The 20,625-nt window shown below is 61.9% G+C and overlaps 1 protein-coding gene across 1 annotated transcript; it reads right to left on the reverse strand.

Moving 5' to 3' along the window:
* Positions 1-88: 88 nt before the first annotated feature.
* On the reverse strand, positions 89-20,181 carry ARAP3 (ArfGAP with RhoGAP domain, ankyrin repeat and PH domain 3). The gene is made up of 34 exons (XM_075164006.1): positions 20,095-20,181; positions 18,821-19,945; positions 18,126-18,187; positions 17,726-17,799; positions 17,414-17,484; positions 12,701-12,970; positions 12,374-12,443; positions 11,455-11,575; positions 11,049-11,236; positions 10,048-10,154; positions 9,742-9,941; positions 9,503-9,588; positions 9,148-9,330; positions 8,752-8,914; positions 8,301-8,432; positions 8,072-8,225; positions 7,810-7,912; positions 7,374-7,572; positions 7,222-7,285; positions 6,741-6,904; positions 6,372-6,584; positions 6,116-6,221; positions 5,412-5,559; positions 5,150-5,218; positions 4,787-4,861; positions 4,564-4,678; positions 4,293-4,421; positions 3,957-4,090; positions 3,717-3,799; positions 3,446-3,481; positions 2,599-2,662; positions 2,339-2,476; positions 1,978-2,016; positions 89-1,263 (listed from the first exon to the last, which is right to left on the reverse strand). Exons 2-34 carry the CDS (start codon positions 19,903-19,905, stop codon positions 697-699), a joined length of 5,412 nt encoding a protein of 1,803 aa, XP_075020107.1. The 5' UTR covers positions 19,906-19,945; positions 20,095-20,181; the 3' UTR covers positions 89-696.
* Positions 20,182-20,625: the final 444 nt, after the last annotated feature.

Below are 20,625 nucleotides of genomic sequence, written 5' to 3' on the forward strand. Positions count from 1 at the left end.
GGCGCCTGGCCCTGGCACCCCCGGCTCCGCGCCTGCCGGACTGCGGCATCCCTCACTGCTCCTCCTGCAGTAACCAAACCCTCCAGAGTACAAATAAACCTTTATTTCTCCCTGCTGGTGGAAGGAACAGGTATAAATACCCAAGCCGAGCAGGAGCCGTCCTCCATCGCCAGGACTACACGCCGGGCACACATGGCCAGCCCTGCTCCAGTTGACGGCCCCCCAAAATATGCCATGGTAGATGCAAGAAGGGAAGCGGGTGATGGCTTGGGTGTCCTGACCCTGCCTCATAGGCCCAGTGCTGGGGAGGGGACATCGTGCTGTGTTTCCCTGTGCTGGCAGGCACCGCATGCCCCCCTGTCTGACACTGCCATGCTGCCAAAACGTGCAGGCAGGCTTTTATTTTCCCTTTTGCTTGCTTCCCTTGGCACTGGGCCTGATGGCAGATGTGCCACCCATGAGCAACAGCATGTGTGGCAGCATCCCCAGCCCTCCCAAGAGCGGGTACCGTCCCTCAGCATCCCGGTACCCACTAGTCCCCCGGTCCCCACCACTCCCTGCTCCCAGCCCAGCTCCGGGGTCAGGAGGAGGAGGAGGGCACGGGCTCCATGGTGTGGGAGTGGGGGGTACCCATCGTCGCTGCTGCCGGGCGCGACTTGACCGCCAGGTCGGTGGCCACCCCTTTGGCACGGCGGGTCACGTCACCGGCTGGCCCGGTCCCGGTGGCTGGCCCTCGTTCTTCCTGAGGATGACGCTGCTGAGCTCCTGGATGAGTTTGTCATTGATGGGTGAGGGAGGCTGTATGTTCCTCTTCCTGGGGATCTCCAGGGAGGTCTCCGCACTGGGACTGCTCCCCGGCATGGCCGCCTGCTCCCAATCCATGGCCAGCGCCAGGGAAGGCTCCATGTTCCGCTCCAGAGAGGCCGTTTTGGTGGGTCTGAGCCCCTGGGCTGGAGCTTTGTCACTCTCCAGGTTCAAGCCCCTTTCAAGGGACAGGGCTTTGGTGACGGAGGGACCCGCCATCCTCTGGGCCGGACTGGCAGGCAGCGAGGAGCGCAGTGCCGTGGCCGGGAGCTGCTCAGGGAACGGGGCCAGCATCTTGGACCTGTCCATGGGGGGTACGGCCGACAGGTCTGCCAGCAGCCCCCGCCCCAGCTCCAGTGCGGCCAGCTCGGGGAAGTTGCCCACCTCCTCGTAGACAGGATCGGCATCTGCCTCCTTCTCCTGCTGCTCCTCCAGTGAGTCCTGGTGCATCTTCATGGGCTGGGGGAGGGTGGGGGATCGGGGTGAGGGGCACTGTCCTCACTGCTCAGCCGTACCCCTCCATCCCCCTCACCTTGCCCTCCCTGCACTCGGGCACTGCCCGGGGAGCCTTGCCCCCTCGCCGTGAGGCTGATACCCGCAGGGGACCCACCCTCCATCAGGTCTTTTGGCTCAGGCACTGTTGCTCTTTCTTCCCCCATCGCTGATGGAGGGTGAGCGTTTTGGTCCCTGCCGAGGCATAGTCCATGCCACCAGGCTGTGCCACCAGCCCAGCATCCCTTGGCGGCGGTGGTCTGGGGCAGGGAGGGCAGACGGAAGCCCATGCAGAGCACAAAACCAGGTGAGGTGAGGTCCAGCCATGTGGCCCCCCCATGTGGAAATAACCTGATGGTGGGGAGGACCCAAACCTATTTCTTCCTATTTCTTTTGTTGATCCCCTCTGGGCAATGCGCACCCAACGGGAGAGGCTCTGGGAGCTGGGCTGGACTGTTGTGGTCTTGCTTGCACACACCGGGACCATGCAGGGACCCCCATCCCCGGGTATGGGACACACAGAGCAATGGGCACCCCCTGCTCTGCCACACAGCGTGGGCAGGATGGCCCGGGCATGTCTCCGAGTGCAGGTGGGATGCTGCAGGTGAGCCCTTGCTGCCGTAGCCAGGAGGCACGGCGCAAAGCCAGCAACGGACGTGCTCCACGTGTGCGGGTACTTACAAAGAACATGGACAAAGTCCTTCGCGTGTGCAGGCGGCGCTAGAAACAGAGGAGATGGGCAAAGGTAAGCACGTGATAGCGCGGAGCAGGGTCACGGATGCCTCGGCAGGCAGAGGACGGGCAGTGGGGCGCAGCACCCCACGTACCCTCACAGGGCCCTGCAGGCACGGAGAGCGGCCACGGACACGAGCACAGCATGCAGCACGCACACACTGCCGAGCACAGGGACACACACCCAAAGCATCCATCGGTGTGCACTCGCCTCCGGGGCCTTGGGGTGGGCGCATGGTCTCGGGACGGGTTCATGGACCTGGATGGGTGCAGGAGCACCCACGGGCAGGGGTGGCTGTGGGGACCTTACCAGGGTCTGGTTGGCGGAGAGCATGGTGGCGTCAGTGCTGTCCCCGTGCAGAGGCACCAGCGGCATGGTGCCGAACTTCTGCTTGGCGAGGTCAGAGGAGGAGCGCCGGCGCATGATCACGGGGCGCAGGTCATCGTGCTGTGCACGAGGACAGGTCAGGGAGGGGGGTCATGCCAGGCTGCCCTGCCAGCCCCCTCCCATCCCAGCCCCCTCCCATCGCAGCCCATCCCAGGTGGGTGGCACAGCCAACCTGCACCCACCTGAGCCTTGAGGATGCTGGTGGTCCAGTCCCACAGCTCAGCCTGCCCCGAGCACACCAGGTACCTGCAGAGGAGTCAGCTGAGAAGCTGCTAGGGAGCAGGGCCAGTGGAGCCCACGTTCCCTTGTCACCTTGCCTGTGAGCCCAGAGCTGTCAGGCACAACTACACCCAGTGGGGCTGCACCTCTGAAACTCTCTGCATGCCCAAATCACTGCTTCAGGGCAAGGCAAGAGCTCGTTGGCCACCCATGAGCCACCTCGGCTCAGCTGTCCTTGCTGCCTTAGAAGAACATCTCAGCCCCATGTCGGGGGCAGGCGATGTGCTCAGCTGCTGCTCCAGCATCGGCAGCGTCAGGGAAATTCGGGCAGGATCAGCAGGATGCATGGGTGTGCCTGGGCACCCAGCGGTGCCAGGGAGGCCGGGGCAGGGAGCCCAGCTTGGGGCGGGACGCAGGGTGCAGGAGCACCTGGTGTTGGGTGCGCGGGGACACAGAGCAGGGCTGGGTGAAGGCTGGCAGGCAGCACAGCCATGCAGGTGACACGCGCGCCTGGACAGAGTGGGCAGGTCCCTCAGGAGCTTGGTGCTGGGTGCTTGGAAGACGCATCTCCCAGGGGTGCTGGTGTGGGTGGGGAGGTAGGATAGGTGTGTGGTATGGAGATGGGTGCCCCTGGAGCCTGGCCCCCACCTTGTGCCAGGGAGCATGTGGCCCCACCACTCTGCCCCAGCCAGGCACCAGCTCTGCCCTGTCCCCCAGGGCCCTGTAGCACTGCCCCCTCCCACTCCCACTAAAACCAGGGACAGATCTCAACATCCCCCCAGCCCCAGGGTGGCAGGGGCAGATACTCACAACTGCTGCTTGTCCAGGGTCAGTGTGAAACCCCACCTGGGGGAAGGAAGAGAGAGGCTGGGGGGCAGCACCGCCAAGCTCAGACAGAGCCTGGGGTCCGTGGGCAGTGGGGCAGGGGGCTCAGCGCACCCCACGGGCCCAGGCTTGTCATGGCTTTGGGTCCCGGTGGGGTTTGGCATGCTCCCGGTGGCTGGGTTCATGTGCCGGGTGCTGGGGGCAGGGACCGAGGGATGCATGCCCCAGGGCCACTGCCAGGGAAGGTGCCACTTACTGGGCTGGTGGCTTCAGCTTCTTCCTAATGCCCATGTAAACCTTGGCTGTGTCCAGGGGCCACTCACGCTCTGGCTTGGCACTCTGGGGAAGGAGATCCATTGGGTCAGTCCAGCTTGATGCCAGCCTCCCTGCCAGGAGTACAGCCACCACCGTGCCACTGCTGTCCCCAGGCTCCCCCTCCCCGCCTCTCCTCCTGCCCTCGGGGTGCAGGTCCATGCCCGCAGCATCCCCTGGGTACCCTCTTCTCCTTGAGCAGCAGCAGCCTCCGGTCCCGGATGACGAAGTAGCGCTCCTGAAACTTGTTCCCCAGCAGCTTGGGGGGCTCCTCGCGGCATTTCAGCAGCCCACACTTGGGGGTCTCACGCTTGACACCTGCCCAGTGGGGAGAGATGGGGGTCAGGGGGGCTGGGAGTGTGTGAGGGTGGTTGGGGTATTGCAGGAGGATCCCACTGTGGGTCTCAGGCATGTGCCCCTGATGGCTGCAGGGTGGTGGCCAGGGCAAGGGGAAGCTTAGGCAGAGCTGTCCCCCTCTGGGGACACCCCTAGGAGCTGGGACGCTTTGTGGTTGCCTTACCTGTGAAGAGACAGCTGCCCTCACTGATGGGGACCTTCCTCACCAGCAGATACGCGGCACTGGGCTCTGGGAGCTTGCACCACTGCAAAGCTTGCTCCAGCACCTTCTCCTTGGGGTGCAGGGGCCGCTCTGGGGAGGCAGGGACACTCTCACTGCTGTGTCCTCTTCCCTCTGCCAGTCCCCATCCCCCCTGCCACCAGTAGCCAGCCACCCCCCTGTACCCCACACCTCTTCCTCACCAGCCTGGCCATGCCATCCCCACCATGCTCACCCAGCTCCCCATTCTCCAGGGCCTCAAAGGTCAGCCAGATGTCCAGGCTGGCTGCCACGTTGCGCATCTCCAGCACCTGATTGGTGAGCTCCTCTGCCGTCATCGTGGGGGACACCTGGGGCCAGACACACGGGAAGCTGCGAGATGGGTGCCAGGGACAGGCTGCGCCAGGAACCTGCATGCCTTCTCCCTTCCTCTGGCACGGCCCTCCTTTGGGACTCACCTTGAGGGTGACGCAGCAGTCGGGCAGCTTCTGCTCCAGGTAAACCTCGATGATGAGGTCCCCTGCCTGTGAGAGCTGGGGGAAGAGCGGGTGGCATTGGTGCAGTGCTGGCATGGGAGCTGTGCACATCCCCTCTCCCCAGGGGCTGGCAGTGGTATCCCAGCGAGCTGAGGCTGCTTCTCCCTTGGGCAGGAGCCTCAAGGTGATGGGCGAAGGGGAGACAAGTGGGGGAAGATCCTTCCCCAAATATCTGGTGTGGGACAGTGGGGATCCAGGGTGGGCAGCTGGGAGTGCCCCCATCCTCCAGACCACCAGCCTGGGGGTCCCTGGCGTGATGGGGGCCGGCAAGCACATCCCTAGTACCTGGGTGTCCTTCCAGGTGGTGATCAGACTGTTCTCCAGATCCATCTGGGATACCTGGTCCTCGTCAATCTGCCGGAGGGAGGGCACATGGGGTGAGAGGGGAGACACATGGAGTCAATGTAGAGTGGGATATGGCTTGAGGACACGTGGCCGGGATGGAGGGATGCAGGGGGAGGCGGAGGTGGGCAGTGTGGGGGGATACAAGGGGAGACAGACAGAGACAGCATGGAGGGGGCTGGCAAAGCCCCTGCAGGGAGCTTACGTTGAAGATGCTGACATAGTTGTCAATGAGGTCTTCCATCACCTTGACCTCGTGCTCCCCTTTGCCATCGGTCTGGAAGAGGCTGGGTGCGAAGAGCAGTGACAGGTTCTTGGTGCTCATCTGGTTCAGGTCTGCACATTTCTGCACCCTGGGACAAGGAGGACAGAGGTGAGGGGCTGGTCCCACTCTGGATGGGGTTTCAGCCCCAGCCACTCTCCTGCCTCATACAAACTCTCCTGAAAAACAGCCCATTTTTCCCCTGCTCCCTAGCAGTGGGAACTTCAAGCTGGGCAGTTCCTGTTTCCAGGACCTCCAGCTGCCATCAAGCCAGACAACAGCCCCACCTCATACTCCAAGTCAGGGATGGGATTTTGTTTTTTTCCCTCTTTTTTGGGCACTGGGTGAAGTTTATGTCCTACATAGGGGTGTCCCCTACTCCCAAACCTCCTGTCTACCCTCCTACTGTCCTACCCCCTTGCTGCAGGATGACTTCGGGAATGTTTGAGGTGTCCCAGAGCAGCATGCTCCATCACACCCTAGCACCAGCTGGGGGGCTGGTGGGGCAGGGCACGGGCACTGGGCTCTTCCTGGCTTGCAGGGATGGGAGCCAGCATTCCCTGAGCAGTGGGGAGACCCCATGCTGCTGGCTGGCCTTGGGGACCCCGGCTGGACCAGGGGATTCAGCGGAGAGGTGGCCCACTGACCGGTAGAGGTGCCCGATAAGCGCAGCCAGGGTCTTGCGGTTGAGGCGAGGCAGGCGATGAATGAGTTCCTTGTACCGCTCCAGGCGCTGGGGCTTCGAGGAGATTTCTGGAAGGAGGAAAATGAGTTGTAGACCATTGCTGAGTCCGGTGGACACAGAGCTGACATGGCACCAGGGCTGGTACCAGGACCCCGTCCTGAGGGACACCAGCTCCAGGGCAGTCCAGTGTGGGAGCAGGGGTTGGGTGAAGGAGATACCTGCAGCCTCCTTCCACTGTGGGTGCAGCTCCAGGGTGAAGACGGGGTCCTCGAGCTCACGGAAGAACCTCTTCAGCACGTCGGTGACATCCTCGATGAAGTTGTCATTGATGCGCAGCTTGACGTTGCGGGCGTCCCGCCGAAACTCTTCCATCAGTACCTTGATCCGGGACTTGGCTCCGTTCTTGCGGTAAATCCCCTCGTGCCGCAGCCCTGGGACAGGGACATAGTGTCATGGGGGCCCAATCCTGGCCAGAGAGTCCCCAATGGGGCTGGTGCCCTGAGAGCTGTGCCTCTTGCCCAGACCCCTCAGCTGCCCTGTGTGTGCCGGGGGATGCTCCAGCTGTGCTGCCACCATTCTGGACTCACCGTACTGCGTGATGAAGGCGATGCAGCTGTCCACGATGATGGGGATGTCCCCCCGGCTCAGCTGCTGGTCCCGCAGTGCGTTACCCCGGCCCCCCGCTGATGCCTGGATGTCGGCATACCACGCTGCCGAGTCTGCCCGCGACAAGCCCTGCAGGTAAAATGTCCTGAGAACGACAAGGGCAGAGAAGAGGGAATGAAGGTTGCCGGGGGGAGCGGGTTAAGTCCTCCTGCCCGTACGCACAGCCTGGCTCAGGGACAGGGAGCAAGGCACAGCTAGGCTGAGCCAAAGGACATCCTACCCTGGCGAGAGGCTCGGGCTGGGGTGACCTCTGTAAGCCCCTTGGCCACAGCCCTGCTGTCCCAGTAGCATCCCCACCGTGGGTTTGGGATCAGCATCCACCCAGCCATGAGTGCCTTTGCCCCAGGCAGCCTGCTGAGGTTGCTTGGCTCATTCCCCATCATTCTCGTGGCCAGGACTCACCTCCCCATCTCCACCAGGATCAGCAGCTCCTTCTTCTCTGGGGTCTCCGTGGGGGGAACCAGACCTGCATTGGGGTGAGAAGTAGAGGGGTCAGAGCCATGCACAGCCACCCACCACATGGTGCCTGTCCTGGGCTGCGGCACAGCACTCACTGAGCTCCTGCAGCCGCCGGAGGTTGATGCTATCCTCAGCCCCGTCATCCTCGGCAGGGCAGATGAAGAGGTGGGCTTTCTGCAGGATGAAGAAGGCCTGCTGCCACCGCTCAGGGTTGAGCATGCACTTGTAGCGCAGCTGGCCCACGCGCTGGAACTCATAGCCCAGCAGGCAGTGACAGCTCACAGGCGTGAACCACTGTGGGATGGAGCGAGAGATGAACCGGGTAAAGACAGGGCTCAGCCCCCGAGCGCAGACCCCCACGAGGATGGGGGCAGGTCACCGGGGAGGATGGGAGTCCCTGCAAAGGGAAGGAGGGTGCTTGCCACAGAGGATGAAGAGTGTGGGGAGCTGGGAGGAATCACAACAGGGAAGTGAGGACAGAGCCCAGGGACCCACCAGCGGCAAAGGGTGCTGGGGCTGGGGCTGGCTCACCTTGCCGATGGCGCTGGCCCAGGCTTGCAGCGTCTCGGGCCCATCGGTTCCCAGCTGCTGCACTTTTTCGCCGGTCAGAAACAGCTCAAGGGTGAAGCGAAACCTGCAGAGGATGAACCAGCCCATCAGGGCAGCCCCCCACCCTGAACCTGCACCCAGAGCCAGACCAGATCATTGCACCAAGCAGGGGGCAATGCCTGCCTTTGCCCTATGCGTGCCCACAGGCTCTCTGGGCATGCAGTGGGGGCATGGCTGGGGGTACCTTTCCGTGGGGCTGGGGCTGGCGAGTGGCTGGGCCTTGCTCACACCCAGGGAGATAAGGTCCCCACTCTCGATGTGGGCCAGGGGCTCGGTGCATTTCTCTGTCTCGAAGAAGAGCAGGGCTCTCTCCAGGGAGCACCACGTGCGCTGGAAGTCTGCAGGATCGGGGGGTCAGCGGCATTGGGGTGGGCACCTCACCAGCTGCCCTCCGGCGATCCCCCCACGCTTACCCTCTTTGTTCTTCTTGGCGCCGGGGAGCTTGGGGGGGGCCGTGGCCCGATAAAGGTACCCACTGTGTGTCACCGGCTGCGTGATCTCATTGTAGACACCCTCCGGACCTGGTTCCGGTGTGCGGGGGCTCCCTGCGGGGAATGGCACTGAGAGTGGGAAGGGAGCAGGCAGCCACCAAAGCGTTGGTACCGGGGGGCAGGGAGACCCGACTCATGCAGGTGTAGGCAAGAGGGTGTGCCAGGCATGGGGTTCCCTGAAAAAGGGCTCCAGAGGAACCCGCTGCCTTGCTCCATCCCAGAAGAGGAGCGCGGTGGGGCAGGCGGGTCCCCCAGAGAGCCACAGCGCCTGATGCCCTGGCAGTCCCCAGCTTGGGGCGTGCTGCGGGGGCCACGGGCAGTGGCAAGGAGGAAGCCCCATTACAGCCAGATGGGGCTCAAGGGTCCTCGTTACCTGAACGGTTCCTGGGCCTTTTGCTCTCCAATCCCCACCGAAGGTCGGCCCCAGGGGCCACCTCGCTGGCAGTAGGGTCAGCTGCCAGCCCAGCCTCTGAGGACGAGAAGAACTGCAGGATGGTCTTGAGCAGGGCTGGTCCTGCCACTGCAGCACACAGTGCCTGGGACAAGACAAGAGCCTTTAGGGACCATGTCATGGCTCATGGAGACCCCCAGCCCACTGCCAAGGATGCTTGAAGGCAGGCAAAGTGGGACACAATCTCCCAACCGAGCTGCCTGGCACAGGGGTGCAGGCGCACACAACCAAGCAGGAGGTGTTGGCATCTCAGACCCAGAGCTCTGGGGTGGTTCCCAGCACCCCAGCATCCTGCCTGCACCCCGAGGTGGCCCCTACCTGGAGCACGTCCTCCTGAGTGGCATAGTGGGGATGGGGTAGGCGGTACCGACCCTCTCGGTACTTGCGGGAGATGAAGTCCCGTCTCTGCTCGGCACTGGCATCTGGGTAGAGGGCCTCAGCAGCGGGGAGGCGAGCAGCCCAAAACCGGTTGGCTCGGGCATTTCCCAGCACGATGAAGAGCTGCAGGAGAGTCCCATGGTCATGGCAAGCACCAGGGCCAGCCGGGAGGAGCAGGATGCTTGGCGTCCCTGCATCCCAGGGGAGACCATGGGGCTGTTGCCCTGCCTGGGGAAGCAGCCTGGCCCCTGAGCATGCTGTGCCAGCCCCAGCACCCTGCCCTGAGTGCCTCTACCTGTACGATTTCATTGGACCAGACGCTGGTGTCAAGCTTCAGACTTTGCACCTTGGAAATATTGGAGCCCAGGCTGCGGTGCTGCCCTGCAGGGAGCAGGAGAGTGAGGACCCCTTGATACTGCCAGGAGAACTGGCACCCAAGTCACACCGATACCCCAGCCAGCACCCTGCCTGCCCAGGCAGGCTCAGCCCACAGCTGCTGGGACCCCCATGTCCCCCCCAGGGAGATGTACTGGCCTGCACACTGCTTGCAGATGACCACGCACAGGTTGATGGATGCCCAGTCGGGACTCTGAGCCCAGCAGTCCGCACAGTATTTATTGGCTTTGTTGGACCAGATCTTCTCTGCCACCTCGTAGTCATAGAGCATCTCGGCTATGGCCTCCTGCAGGGCCTCCATCCACTCCCGCTTCTCCCGCTCTGACTCCGCCACGAAGCTATGAGCACCAGCACAGCCAAAACTCAGGGGCCTGGAGCAACCAGCACCCGGGTCCAGCACCCGGCTGCTCCCCCCACCTCGTCCCACCCGGACGCCTGGGATACCTGAATATTTTGAAGGGAGTGATGAGCTCAAAGCTGCGGTTCTTGGCTTCACGGATGGTGGAGCCACGCATCTCAATCAAGCAGATGCCAATGCCCATTTTAAAGAACTGCAATTCAGAGTGATGCTGGTGTTGGCTCTGCAGCACCGCGGCCGCAGTGGACACACCACCCCGGACATGCCCGTGATGCTGGGGCTGGAGCCAGGGAGCTGCGCCTGGTACCCCCCTTCCCATCACTGCTCTGCTTGGACCGGTCAGACCTGGTATCCTGCCACATCTCTCAGCCATACCATGTGCGCTGACACAAAGCATTCAGGAACTATGTTATGCCTTAAAATGAAAGGCAAGTTCTGCTCATAGCCCCTGAAACCCGGCCTTTCAAATCCCTCTGTTTTGGGGGTTTGAGTCCACATTATGTCAGGCACACTCATAAAGCAAGTATCAGCTTGAGCAAAACCTACAGAGGTTTGATGCTGCTTAGCGCATGCCAGGCAGACTGGAAATGAGGTGACAGGAAAGAAAACAGGGGTGCTGAGAAAATTCAGCAGGCAGGAGGTGGGGATTTCCATAGGCAGCGGGCAGGGTGCGACGGGTCGGCAGAGACCTGCGGCCTCCCATGGGGCAAGCCCGTGTTGCAGCAGGTATGTTTGCTGCTGATTTCGTGGTCATTGATCCACCTGTCCTGTGATGGATTGGGATGCTTTGGTGTGACTAAGACCTAAGCGCTGGGCAGAGATGAAGATAATTTGGTGATAACGAGGAGATGGGGAGGGAGGTCTGCTCCTGGCAGTCGCTGCATCTCCAAGCCCAGGCTCCCACTTCAGCTGCCCTGTGCAGGATCTCCAGCTTTCCACTCCACCATTCCCTGCCTGTCCTTTTCCTCTCTGTTGTCCCTTTGGCACCGACCCTGGCTAAGCTCCCTCCATCCCTCCATCGCTCTCACCCCTGTCCACCACTGGCACAGCCCTCTGTGCCAGCGGGGTGTCTGGTCCGGCCACGAACCTGCTCGCTTTTGTACAGCCACATCTCCGGCAGGCTCAGGGCTGCAAACACCTTGGACTTCTGGCCCTTCAGCTCCAGGGTGCCTGACTTCTGGCAGTGAGCGGTGTTGGCAGGTCGGGGCCGGGACCCTACCAGGCGCTGGTCTGTCACCTTCTTCTGCAGCGTGGAGCACCACTCATTTCTCTGGGCTGAGGACCAGGCATGAGGGAGCAAATCTGAGCCCTTCCCAAAGCCATGGCATGAAGCAGAGCATCCGGCAGGCATGGCAGGGGAGAGGTCCCCTCGCTCATCGTAGCCGGATGTTTTGGGGATGGGGTGAGAGCTGCCCCTGGGATGCTCTGGCTGGAGGAGGGAGGCAGGGACGGTTCCTTGGGGACTGGTGGCCCTAGCTTAGGTCTTCACTTACCCTCGTTCTCGGCACGGAAGACGAAGATCCGGTGGCTGGTGAAGACCTGGAACTTGTTGTCCTTGGTGGAGCGAGCCATCTCGATCACGGACAGTGGGATCACCCCCTTGGAGTAGGGCTCCTGGAACAAGCCCCAGGCAGGGTTACCCCCCTTTGCCCTTCCTGCAGGGCACCTCCATACCACGGCCACCCCAGCACCTGCCTTGCCAGGCATGCTGGCACCATAACCATAGGGGTAAGAGGATGTGGCAGGGATGCCTGCAAACTCCTGCAATAGTGGCTTCTCTGGGGCCATGCACGGTACCTGTTCCTTCATGGGTGCCACTGATGTGGGGCCAGCCCGGCTGGCTGTGCCGTGGGACTGGGGCAACAGTGCCTGTCACCCGAGGTGGTGTGGCAGCCACCAGCACCCTGCAGCAGGCCTAATGGGGCCATGCAGAGCCCCCACAGAAGGCCAAGAGGATGTGGGACAGGAAAGGGTTGTTTACTCATCCCATGCACCTAACCCATAGCGCCAGCGCCCACAGCGAGAAAAGCTCCTCCCTGCAGCACATCCTCCACATCCCCCGGGTGCTTGGCTGGGTGCTGCTCGGGGGGCACCAGCAGGAGCTGAGGATTCAGGTAGGGATGGGACCCAGAGATCCCACATTTGCAGTCTGCCCCAGGCCTTGTGAGCCAGCAGGAGCCCCCTCGCCTGATCCCTGTTGGCAGAGGGACCCTTGCTACCCTGGGCTTCTTATGGCGTGTTCAGAGCCCCCCGGGCACAGGGGCCACAGCTGCTCCACCCTGGCGATGGTAAAGCAGTGCTGGCTCCTTACAAAAGGACAAGGGGAGGCAAAGGGGATTTGGCAGCTCACATGGTGTCAAGGAACCCTGCATAAGCGGCACGGTGCAGCCCCCCCACCCGGCCCCTTCGTACCTTCTCACTGCTGAAGTACATCAGGTTCTTCCCATCGAAACGGACGTAGCGCCTCTGGAAGACATAGTTCCTGTTGGGATGTCAGAAAAATGGGGCTGTTGGGAAGGAGACGATCCCCCCGAGGACCCCACATCTGCTCACAGACCCCCCCTTCCCCCAAGGATGGCTGCACAGAGACCCTTGCAGCTCAGTTGGGGCACCCAATAGGGTCCTCCTCCTGTGGGGAGGTCTGGCTGCCCCAGTAGCATGGTGACCAGTGTACCCGCCTCACCAGCCTTGCCCAAGGGGGCTTTACCTATGGGGACTGTCCCACGGGTGGACACGTACCCCTGTGGGGAGAGCTTGTCCAGCCAGCCGCTGAGCATGGTGGGTCGGGGCTCGGAGAGCGACGTGAAGCTGGCGTAAGGGGAGATGGTGAGGTCATCTAGGACCTCGTCTGGGTAGAGATGGGCTGGCAGGCTGAACGGGGCGCCCTCGGCCCGCGGTGCCTCCACGGTGGAGTACCCCTCCGTGTCATTCTGGACGATGCGGTCGATGAGCCGGGACCGGGTCTCCTCATCCTCACTCCTTCCCTCGCTGCTGCACTCGCTGCTTGTCCTGTGAGAAATGGGGCTGTGAGGGACCTCGCTGCGGCAGCACGGCTGCTCACCGTCCTGGTCCTGGTCAATGCCATCCCATTTGGGGATGTCTCGCACTGCTCCTGGCCCCATCTCGAGCTCCTCCGGGCACGCAATGACGTGGGTGTTTGCATCTCCATGCGCAGGGTGGGAGAAGGCCACCAGCAGCCCGAGGCTCAGCCAGTCCTACATGATGGCAAGGCTGGGGGCAGCTGGCAAAATGGGCTTCCCCACCTTGGGTAATACCGCACAGGCCACCACACATCTCCAAACCCTGGCATCACCTCCTTCCCCTCTTCACACCACAGGCAGCAAAGCGAAGTCAGGCAGCTCCCTAGTCCCACGTCCTGCTCTACACCCACCCCAGCTACCTCCTCACCAGGGGTCTCAGCCTGCCCTCTCCCTCTACTCCTCCAATGTTCACCACACTGTGAAGGTCCTTCTGCCACAACACCCTCCTGCCTGCTCTTGTGTCCAGCCAAAATGTTTTGCAAAGGAATTGGGATGGACAGATGGGCTGGTGGAGCTCCTGCATCCATCTCCTTTTCTTGGGAAGCCATGCTAAAACCCCCAGCCAGGCCTGCTGAGACATCCAGCCATAACAATAAAAGGAAATCATAAAAATAAACTGCTAAGCCTGCCCCTTCCCCTCAGCCCTCTCAGCCAGACTTTTTTTTTCCCTGAAAAGGAAATGTGCTGGAAAATGTCTGATAGTCCCAGGAGCTCACAGGGGAGCTGCTCAGGTGCAATGGTGATGGGCAGGAAGAGAGTCATGGCAGCCAGGACATGCCAGCACCAGCAGGAGAGCACCCATGCCACTGGGTCGCTTGTGGCATCTAGTGCCAGGATGAAGAAAAGGCTCCAAGAAAGGCAACAAGGATGGTCCAAGCCCTGTCACAGCTTCTGTCTGAGGAGCACCTGAGCAAGCTGGGCACCTCCAGTGGGGAAAGGATGAGTGATGAGGGCAGGTTTCTGAAGTCATGAGGAGGGCAGAAAGGCATCTCCTGGCCACCACTGCTTCAGTCACAGGAGCTGGGTGACATCAGATAAAGCCAGCAGGAGCAAGCTGTAGAACCATATGGGAAAGGGGCAGCTGACCTGTGGGACTCCTCACCGTGGGATGTTGTAGAAGGAGAAATTTATGGAGGAGAAACCCCTGGGGGGTACTGAATATGAGAAACCACCTCCAGCACAAGTCCATGTGCTAGAAGTGCTTTTGGACCAGGAGAATGACCCCAAACACGTCCCCTCAGCATAAATTCTCCAAACAGCTGGTTATGAGCACTGCCTCATCGTAGGAGCCAAGGCAGTGCATGGACCTGTGCTTTGACCCTGGACAGGCACCTTATGAGGCCATCGGACGTCAGGTGTCCCTGAACCATGTGGGACAGAGGCAAGAGCTGAAGTCTGCCTGGGAGGATGTCGGCCTGGAGCCACCCAGGCTAGGGGTCAGCTCCGGAGAAGTGGGATAGTGTATGGGGCTGAGGAGGTGGTTGGAGAGGCAAAATGGCCTGTTTGGCTCCAGTGTCTGCAAGAAAGGCAAGAAATGGCCATGGGAAGCTTGGAGGCTCAGAGCACAATGAAAATTGCTGTTTAATTAGCATAACAGAGCCTTGGCAGGGCGATTAATCTGGCTGGAGTGCCAGCCTGGTGTCCAGCTTCTTCAGGAGGGACTGGCCAGGGAGCGGGGTGGTTGGAGGACTCTGTACGTCGTAGAGGGACATCAGCCTTGAGTGTCAGAGCCGAGTGGGAGATAGACCTGCTGAATGGGTCAGGGCAAGAGAAAAAGGGGAAAAATCCATGACAGCCCCTTCCCGAGCAATGATTTACAGCCACTGAAACTACGAAGAGCTGGAGGACAAGCAGCATCTGGCAGGGACAAGCAAAGCCCACGGCCTGGCTGGAGTGGGGCCTCTCAGCATCCCAGGAGCACGCCAAGACCCAGACCAACTCCCAGCTCTGCCCTCGAGGACAGGGTTGGTGGAGGAAGCCTCCAAGCAACAAGTCTGCAAAGGCCAAGTCGTCTCCCTTTTCAGCTAGTGTCAGGTGGTGAAGACAACTAACCTTAGGGCCAAATGAGTGCCCAGGGCAAGGAGAGGGTATTTCCAGGTCAGCTGAGCCTGGAGGGTGATGCCTGAGGTGCACCGAGTTGGGGCAGTCTCAGCCTGTCAGTGCTCAGATGGGAGCTGGTGGAGGGTGGAGGATGGGTGATGGAAGAAAGGGATCTGCTGGTGGTGAGGGCACCAAGGAGCTGCTGATGGATCTGGTTACTTCAAATGGGGGTCATGGGCCACACAATCAACCTGCGAGAGGGCACCTGGAGGTAGGTAGGGAGATAAGGAATAAGCTGTGAAGGACACACCATTCCCAGTATTTCTTCTCCTGCAGGGAAGATGCCTTGAGGTGTGGGGAGAAGCAGTCCCGGTAGGTATCTGCCTGAGGAACATCTCATCACTGGTCTCAGTGCAAACCAGGGCAGGGTCCACCATCCTCACCACGATGCTTGATGAGTCACTGTCTGACCCGCTCCACCGAGCTCCATGGGGTGACATGGGCACTGCTGTGCCAGCGTCTCTCTCCTGCTGAGACTGATGTCTGAAGGAGGGCAGATGTTGTCCTCCACACAAATGTTTCAGGGGGCTGAGCATCACCAGCTTGGATGAAGGTGCTCAGCACCAGAGCAGGTGAATCCCACCCTACATTCCAGGCTCTCCTGGACCCTCAGAGACCCAGCACCCGCTTTTAAGGGGAATTTTGCATTCCTCTTCCTCTTTGCTGAGGATATCTCATTGCTGGCCAAGGCGGCTCTGCCCATCTGTAACACTGACACTCACTGCCCAGATCCCAAGCCAGAGAGCAGTGTGGTCCAGACGAAACTCCTCCGGAACAGGGTGAGAGGAGGTGTCTCAGTAGGAGGAAGATATTGTGCCAAAGGGGCGGGAGGGCATCTCTGAAGTTTGGGAGTGGGAAATATTTCCCATAATGGGTGGGTTGGTGGGCTGCAGGAGATGCTTGCATTGTCCTCAGTGACCAGGTGCCAGCCAGCAGGATGAGGAACTGGCTGAGCTGGAGAAACACCAGTGTGGAAGAGGAGGGTTGGCAGGTCCCACAGAGGCAGGGGCAGGGGTCAGAGCTGGCCAGCAGCGGCTCAGCATCTGAGCAGGGGCCCATAGCTCTGCTCCAGTGGTTGGACTGGTGGGACTGGTCTGGGGAGGAAAGCATTGGAGCAGCTGGCTGACAGAGTCCATGAGCACAATACAAAACGTCTTCAAAGGCTTTTCTGTCTCTTGTTCAACTCCCCACACCCCAACCACCTTAGTGCTCAGGCTGGGAGAAAAAAACCTGTGAACTGCTGCCTCTGACACTCTGCTGAGGGTCCCATCCTGTCTCTTCTCAACAAGACCAGTCTGCAAAGTCCCTGGTGGGTTCAGGGCTGCAAGTGCCTGGCTGATGCCCTCGGGATGCGCTGGATCCCAGCTCCCTGGAAACCACTGGATGGACACTGTGATCCACGGGCCAGCACCCAGCCTTGCTCTGAACTGCTGGTTCAGGGGCTCCATGGCAGATTTCAATATTTCTGCTTACGATGCTCCTGTTCCCAGGTATTTGCAGTTCCCCATCCATGGCCCGTGTTGGCTCTCATCTGGCTGCAACGTCTGGCTGACTGTGACACTGGATCAGGACACACTGCAGTGACTCGCACCCAGAGCAGGAGATGGGCTGGACCGACCAACACTGGGGCCAGAAAGGCAGGGGCACGGGGACGCACTGGCTGGCAAGGCCGTGGGCAGAGCTGAAGGACACAGAGCTGCAGCTCGCCTCCTCCTCTCTAAGCAACACAGGAAAAGGAACCCTCCCCGTCCGAAATGGGAAGAGCAGCTTTCCTTCCTCTTTCTGAGATGCTATCAGGAGTTATGGAAAGTACATTTCAAAAGCATTTTAAAGGTGTCCCTCACAATCTCACTGTCCACCACAGTGTGACAGATCAGCAAATGCTGATCTGATGATGCTGGAGCTTTTGGAGGTTGCACATCCCTTCATCTGGAGCTCGGAGTCATCCCATTTCTGAGCAATCCCTGTTCCCTGTGGTGTTTCCCTGCTCCCAGCAGCCACATCCAGGCTCCACCCAGTGTGCAGGTGCCCAGTGCCACTGGCACTGCCCCAGCTGTGCACCCAGAGCATCTGTTGGCAAGCACTGTCCCCCCGAGGGCCACCCACCAGCACGGCTCCACATCTCTGAGCCCGTTGGCTCTTCTTAAGACTGCTGACCTGATCCCAGATGCTCCTGATCGGCTCTACAGTGGGGAAAAAGGCCCCACCACCTCTCAGGCTGTCCCCAGGGGTGTCCCCTGTCCCCCTGGCATGCAAACCCCCCACCCCGAGCCCAGCCCAGCTCCTGCAGCCCGGAGAAGGTGATGCCTACCTGCATGCTTCTCGCTCCAAGTCCAGCTCGGACACTGCCTCGTAGCTCTGATCGGAGGAGATGCCAACACCCTGGGAGAAGAGATTGGTCACATCTCCTCTCCCCTCTGCCCTCTCCCATCCCAAACCTCCTCAACCTGCCTGGCCCACTGCACGGGGGTCACTGCCTGTGACCCCCAACCCCAGCAGTGATGCTCAGCCAGGCACTGCTGGGCACCACGATCTCACCAGCTGCAGCTCCCTACTTTGCAGCAGCTGGTGGGATGCAGAGTGACGGCAGGGGACAGTCACCATCCCCACAGTCTCTTCTCACCTTCTGCTCCCGGGATGGGGCTACGTGCCCAAAGATGGTCTCGCTGTAGGGGCTGACGGGCTGCTCACCGACCTCTGTGGGCAGAGACATGGGAAGGAAAGGCAGTCAGCGGTGCCTGCTGCAGGGCAGCGGCCAGCCAGGACTGCCAACCCTGGAGGGAGACACCCCCACCGAGACCACCACAGAGCGCCCCAACATCCAGGGCACAACAGACGTGTCAGCCCAAATATGTGTGGGGCTGGGCCCTGCCTTGGCCCAGGGCCACCCCAGTCCCTGAGCGAGGCAGGAGCATGGGGCAGGACCTGGGGGAAAGACAACGTGTGCGGGTGTCCCCCTCACCCCCCTTCCTTGGGGACACCGGGAGGTCCCCGCTGTGCACCGGTGCCCTGGGGGCTCTCACCTGGCTTGCCGGGGGGTCTCTGCGGGATGGGGGGCAGGCCCCCGCCGGGCCAGCCGGGACTGCTGGAAAACAGGAGAGGGGTTACTGCGGCCAGGACGGGGTGGGAGCCTGGGGGGTTTTTCCACCTTGTTTTCCCATCTGGCTTCCATGGGCTGGAGGCTATGCCTGACCAGGGCTGAGCCCGGCTTTGTCCCCTGGGATGTGCAGCATCTTCTCCCTGCTCCCAGCGTCCTCCTTGCTCCCTTCTCCTCCCCACCCTGGGACCTGCCGGGCTCTGCCTCCTGGCACTGCCAGGCATTTCCCATCCCAGCTCGCCCCCCTCTAACATCTCCCAGCATGAGCCAGCCCCAGAGCCTTCACTCAGCCACCCCCTCACCATGCCGGGGAGCCCCAGCCCTGATGCCTGGGAGGGAAGAAGGAGGGGCAGCAGCTTCTCCCCTGAACTAGAATGAGCCATCTGGGGGCCCAGGGCCACCCTGTCAGCTCAGAGGGATCCCAGCTGCCCTGTGGGATAGCTCTGTGCAGAGCCTGGGGAAGGCACAGGGAGGGTGGTGAAAGGGGCTTTGTCAGCACCCAGAGGCAGGCAGGGACAGGCTGGGGACGAGTTCCCGGGGGTGGGGGGTCTCTGGATCCTCGGCTCTGGCCGCTCTGCACCCCTCCTCCGCTCCCTGGGGTGAGGGAAAACATCTGCTTACTCAGGCTTGTCGTCCGGCTGGGTCAGCTCCTGCGGGGACAAAGCCGGGGGCTGAGCGAGAACCTGACCCTGGGGACCATCCTCCCCTCCCGAGTCCTCAGCGGGTGCTGGCGGGGGCTCGAGTCCTTCATAGATGACGTTGGACACCATCTCCAGCCTGTCCTGCCCTGAGCCTGGCTGCAAGGCTGCCCTGGGGTACGGCGAGGGATCTCTCCTGGCTGGGGAGGCTGCGGCGGACAGGGGAGGGTTGGACACGGGGTGACCCTCCGGCATGCTCCCAGGGCTGGGCTCAGCTACCGGGACTCTGTGGCTGTGCCGTGGTGGGACAGACGGGATGGACGGGGGGGATTTCTCCGATGCCTCCAAGGTTTGTCCATGATCCGGAGCTGGGGGGTGCCGTGTCTCCTCCCGAGCGCTCTCCCGCCCTCGCAGCCGGGATACTCCCATGCCCATGGCTATGGCCGCCCCTGGGCCAGCCAGTGGCACTGGCCTGGGCTCTGGGCTCTCCAAATCCGTGGAGCTCTCCCCTGGCACAAACCCCTCCAGTACCACAAAGGCTGCAGGTGCCCCGTCGCTGCCCGGGCAGTGTGCTGGCACCGTGGTGCGTGCTGGCGGTGCAGGTGCCAAGCCCTGCTCCAGTTTTGAGCGAGGGAAAACCGTCCTTGGCTTGGGAACTGGCTTCACAAGGGGAGGAGCAGGGTCCTTCTGTAGAGGCGATGCCTGGGCGGACACAGTGACACGCTGCTGCGTCCCAAAGGCATCAGTAGCCCCTCCCGGCTCCGCTTTCATGGCATCTTCGCCCGCCTGGGGGGCATCCAGGACCTCGGTGGCTCGGAGATGGGTGTCTCCTGCTGTGGGTCCCCCCCGGCAATGACTGAGCATCCGTGTCTGCTGCGCCAAGTTCAGGATCCTTTTGCGGTGCCCGGTGGCAGTGATGCCGATCTGCTGCAGGTGGTCGCCATCCAGCGAGGTGGCGTCTCTGGCCACGTGGTACCCATGCTGCTTGAAGACATCCCGGTACCTCTCCAAGTGGATGGTGGCCAGCCAGTCTGCAATATCGGAGTCAGGTCCGCACGGGGAGCTCATGGCCCTGGGGTCCCTCTGCGATGGATGCTCAGCCCATCATCTGTGGAAGGAGGAGAGAAAGGCAGTGAGGAGGCAGCAGGAAGGGAGAGGGGGGGTTCAGCCGCTGTGAAGGGCATGGATCCCGTGGGTGGGAGTGCAGGATGCTCCCGAAGGTCCCCCCGCCTCGCCACTTTCCCCGGAGCTGCTCACCTCCCAGCTCAAGAAGCCGGCATCCTGTTGTTCCTCAGCCCCAAGCCTCTCCGCCCCTCCCCGGAGCTGCCGGATCCTGGCCCTGCTTTGTCGGCGAGGCCGTGACCCGAGCTCCGACAGGAACCGAGTGGCTGGGGGCTCACAGCGGAGCGGGTGGGCGAGCAGATGCTGGGCGCTGGGGCATCCTGGGCTCCGCCAAGCGCGGAGCTGGGTGGGAGGAGAACAAGAGCCGGTGCAGCCAGGGGGGTGTCACGGCGGAGGGGGCTGCCCGAGGCAGATAATGGGGGGAGCAGCTGGGCCCCTCCCAGGGGATGAGCTCCTGTGCCGGCCAGCTTGGGGAGGGCTCTGCGGCCGGAAGGGCCAGACCATAATCTCTCTCTCTCACTGCTGGCGAGGGCATGGGAGAGGTCAGCATGACTCACGGGCAGGCGGAGGGGGGACAGCCTCCCACCCACCCCCAGCCGGGATGGGCCCCCACGTGCCCCGCTGCCAGCACCCGCAGCTGGAGACAGAGGGGCACGGCCTGAGGCT

Source organism: Calonectris borealis, chromosome 15, assembly GCF_964195595.1.
Source record: "Calonectris borealis chromosome 15, bCalBor7.hap1.2, whole genome shotgun sequence".
In the NCBI taxonomy this organism is placed as follows: Eukaryota; Metazoa; Chordata; class Aves; order Procellariiformes; family Procellariidae; genus Calonectris; species Calonectris borealis.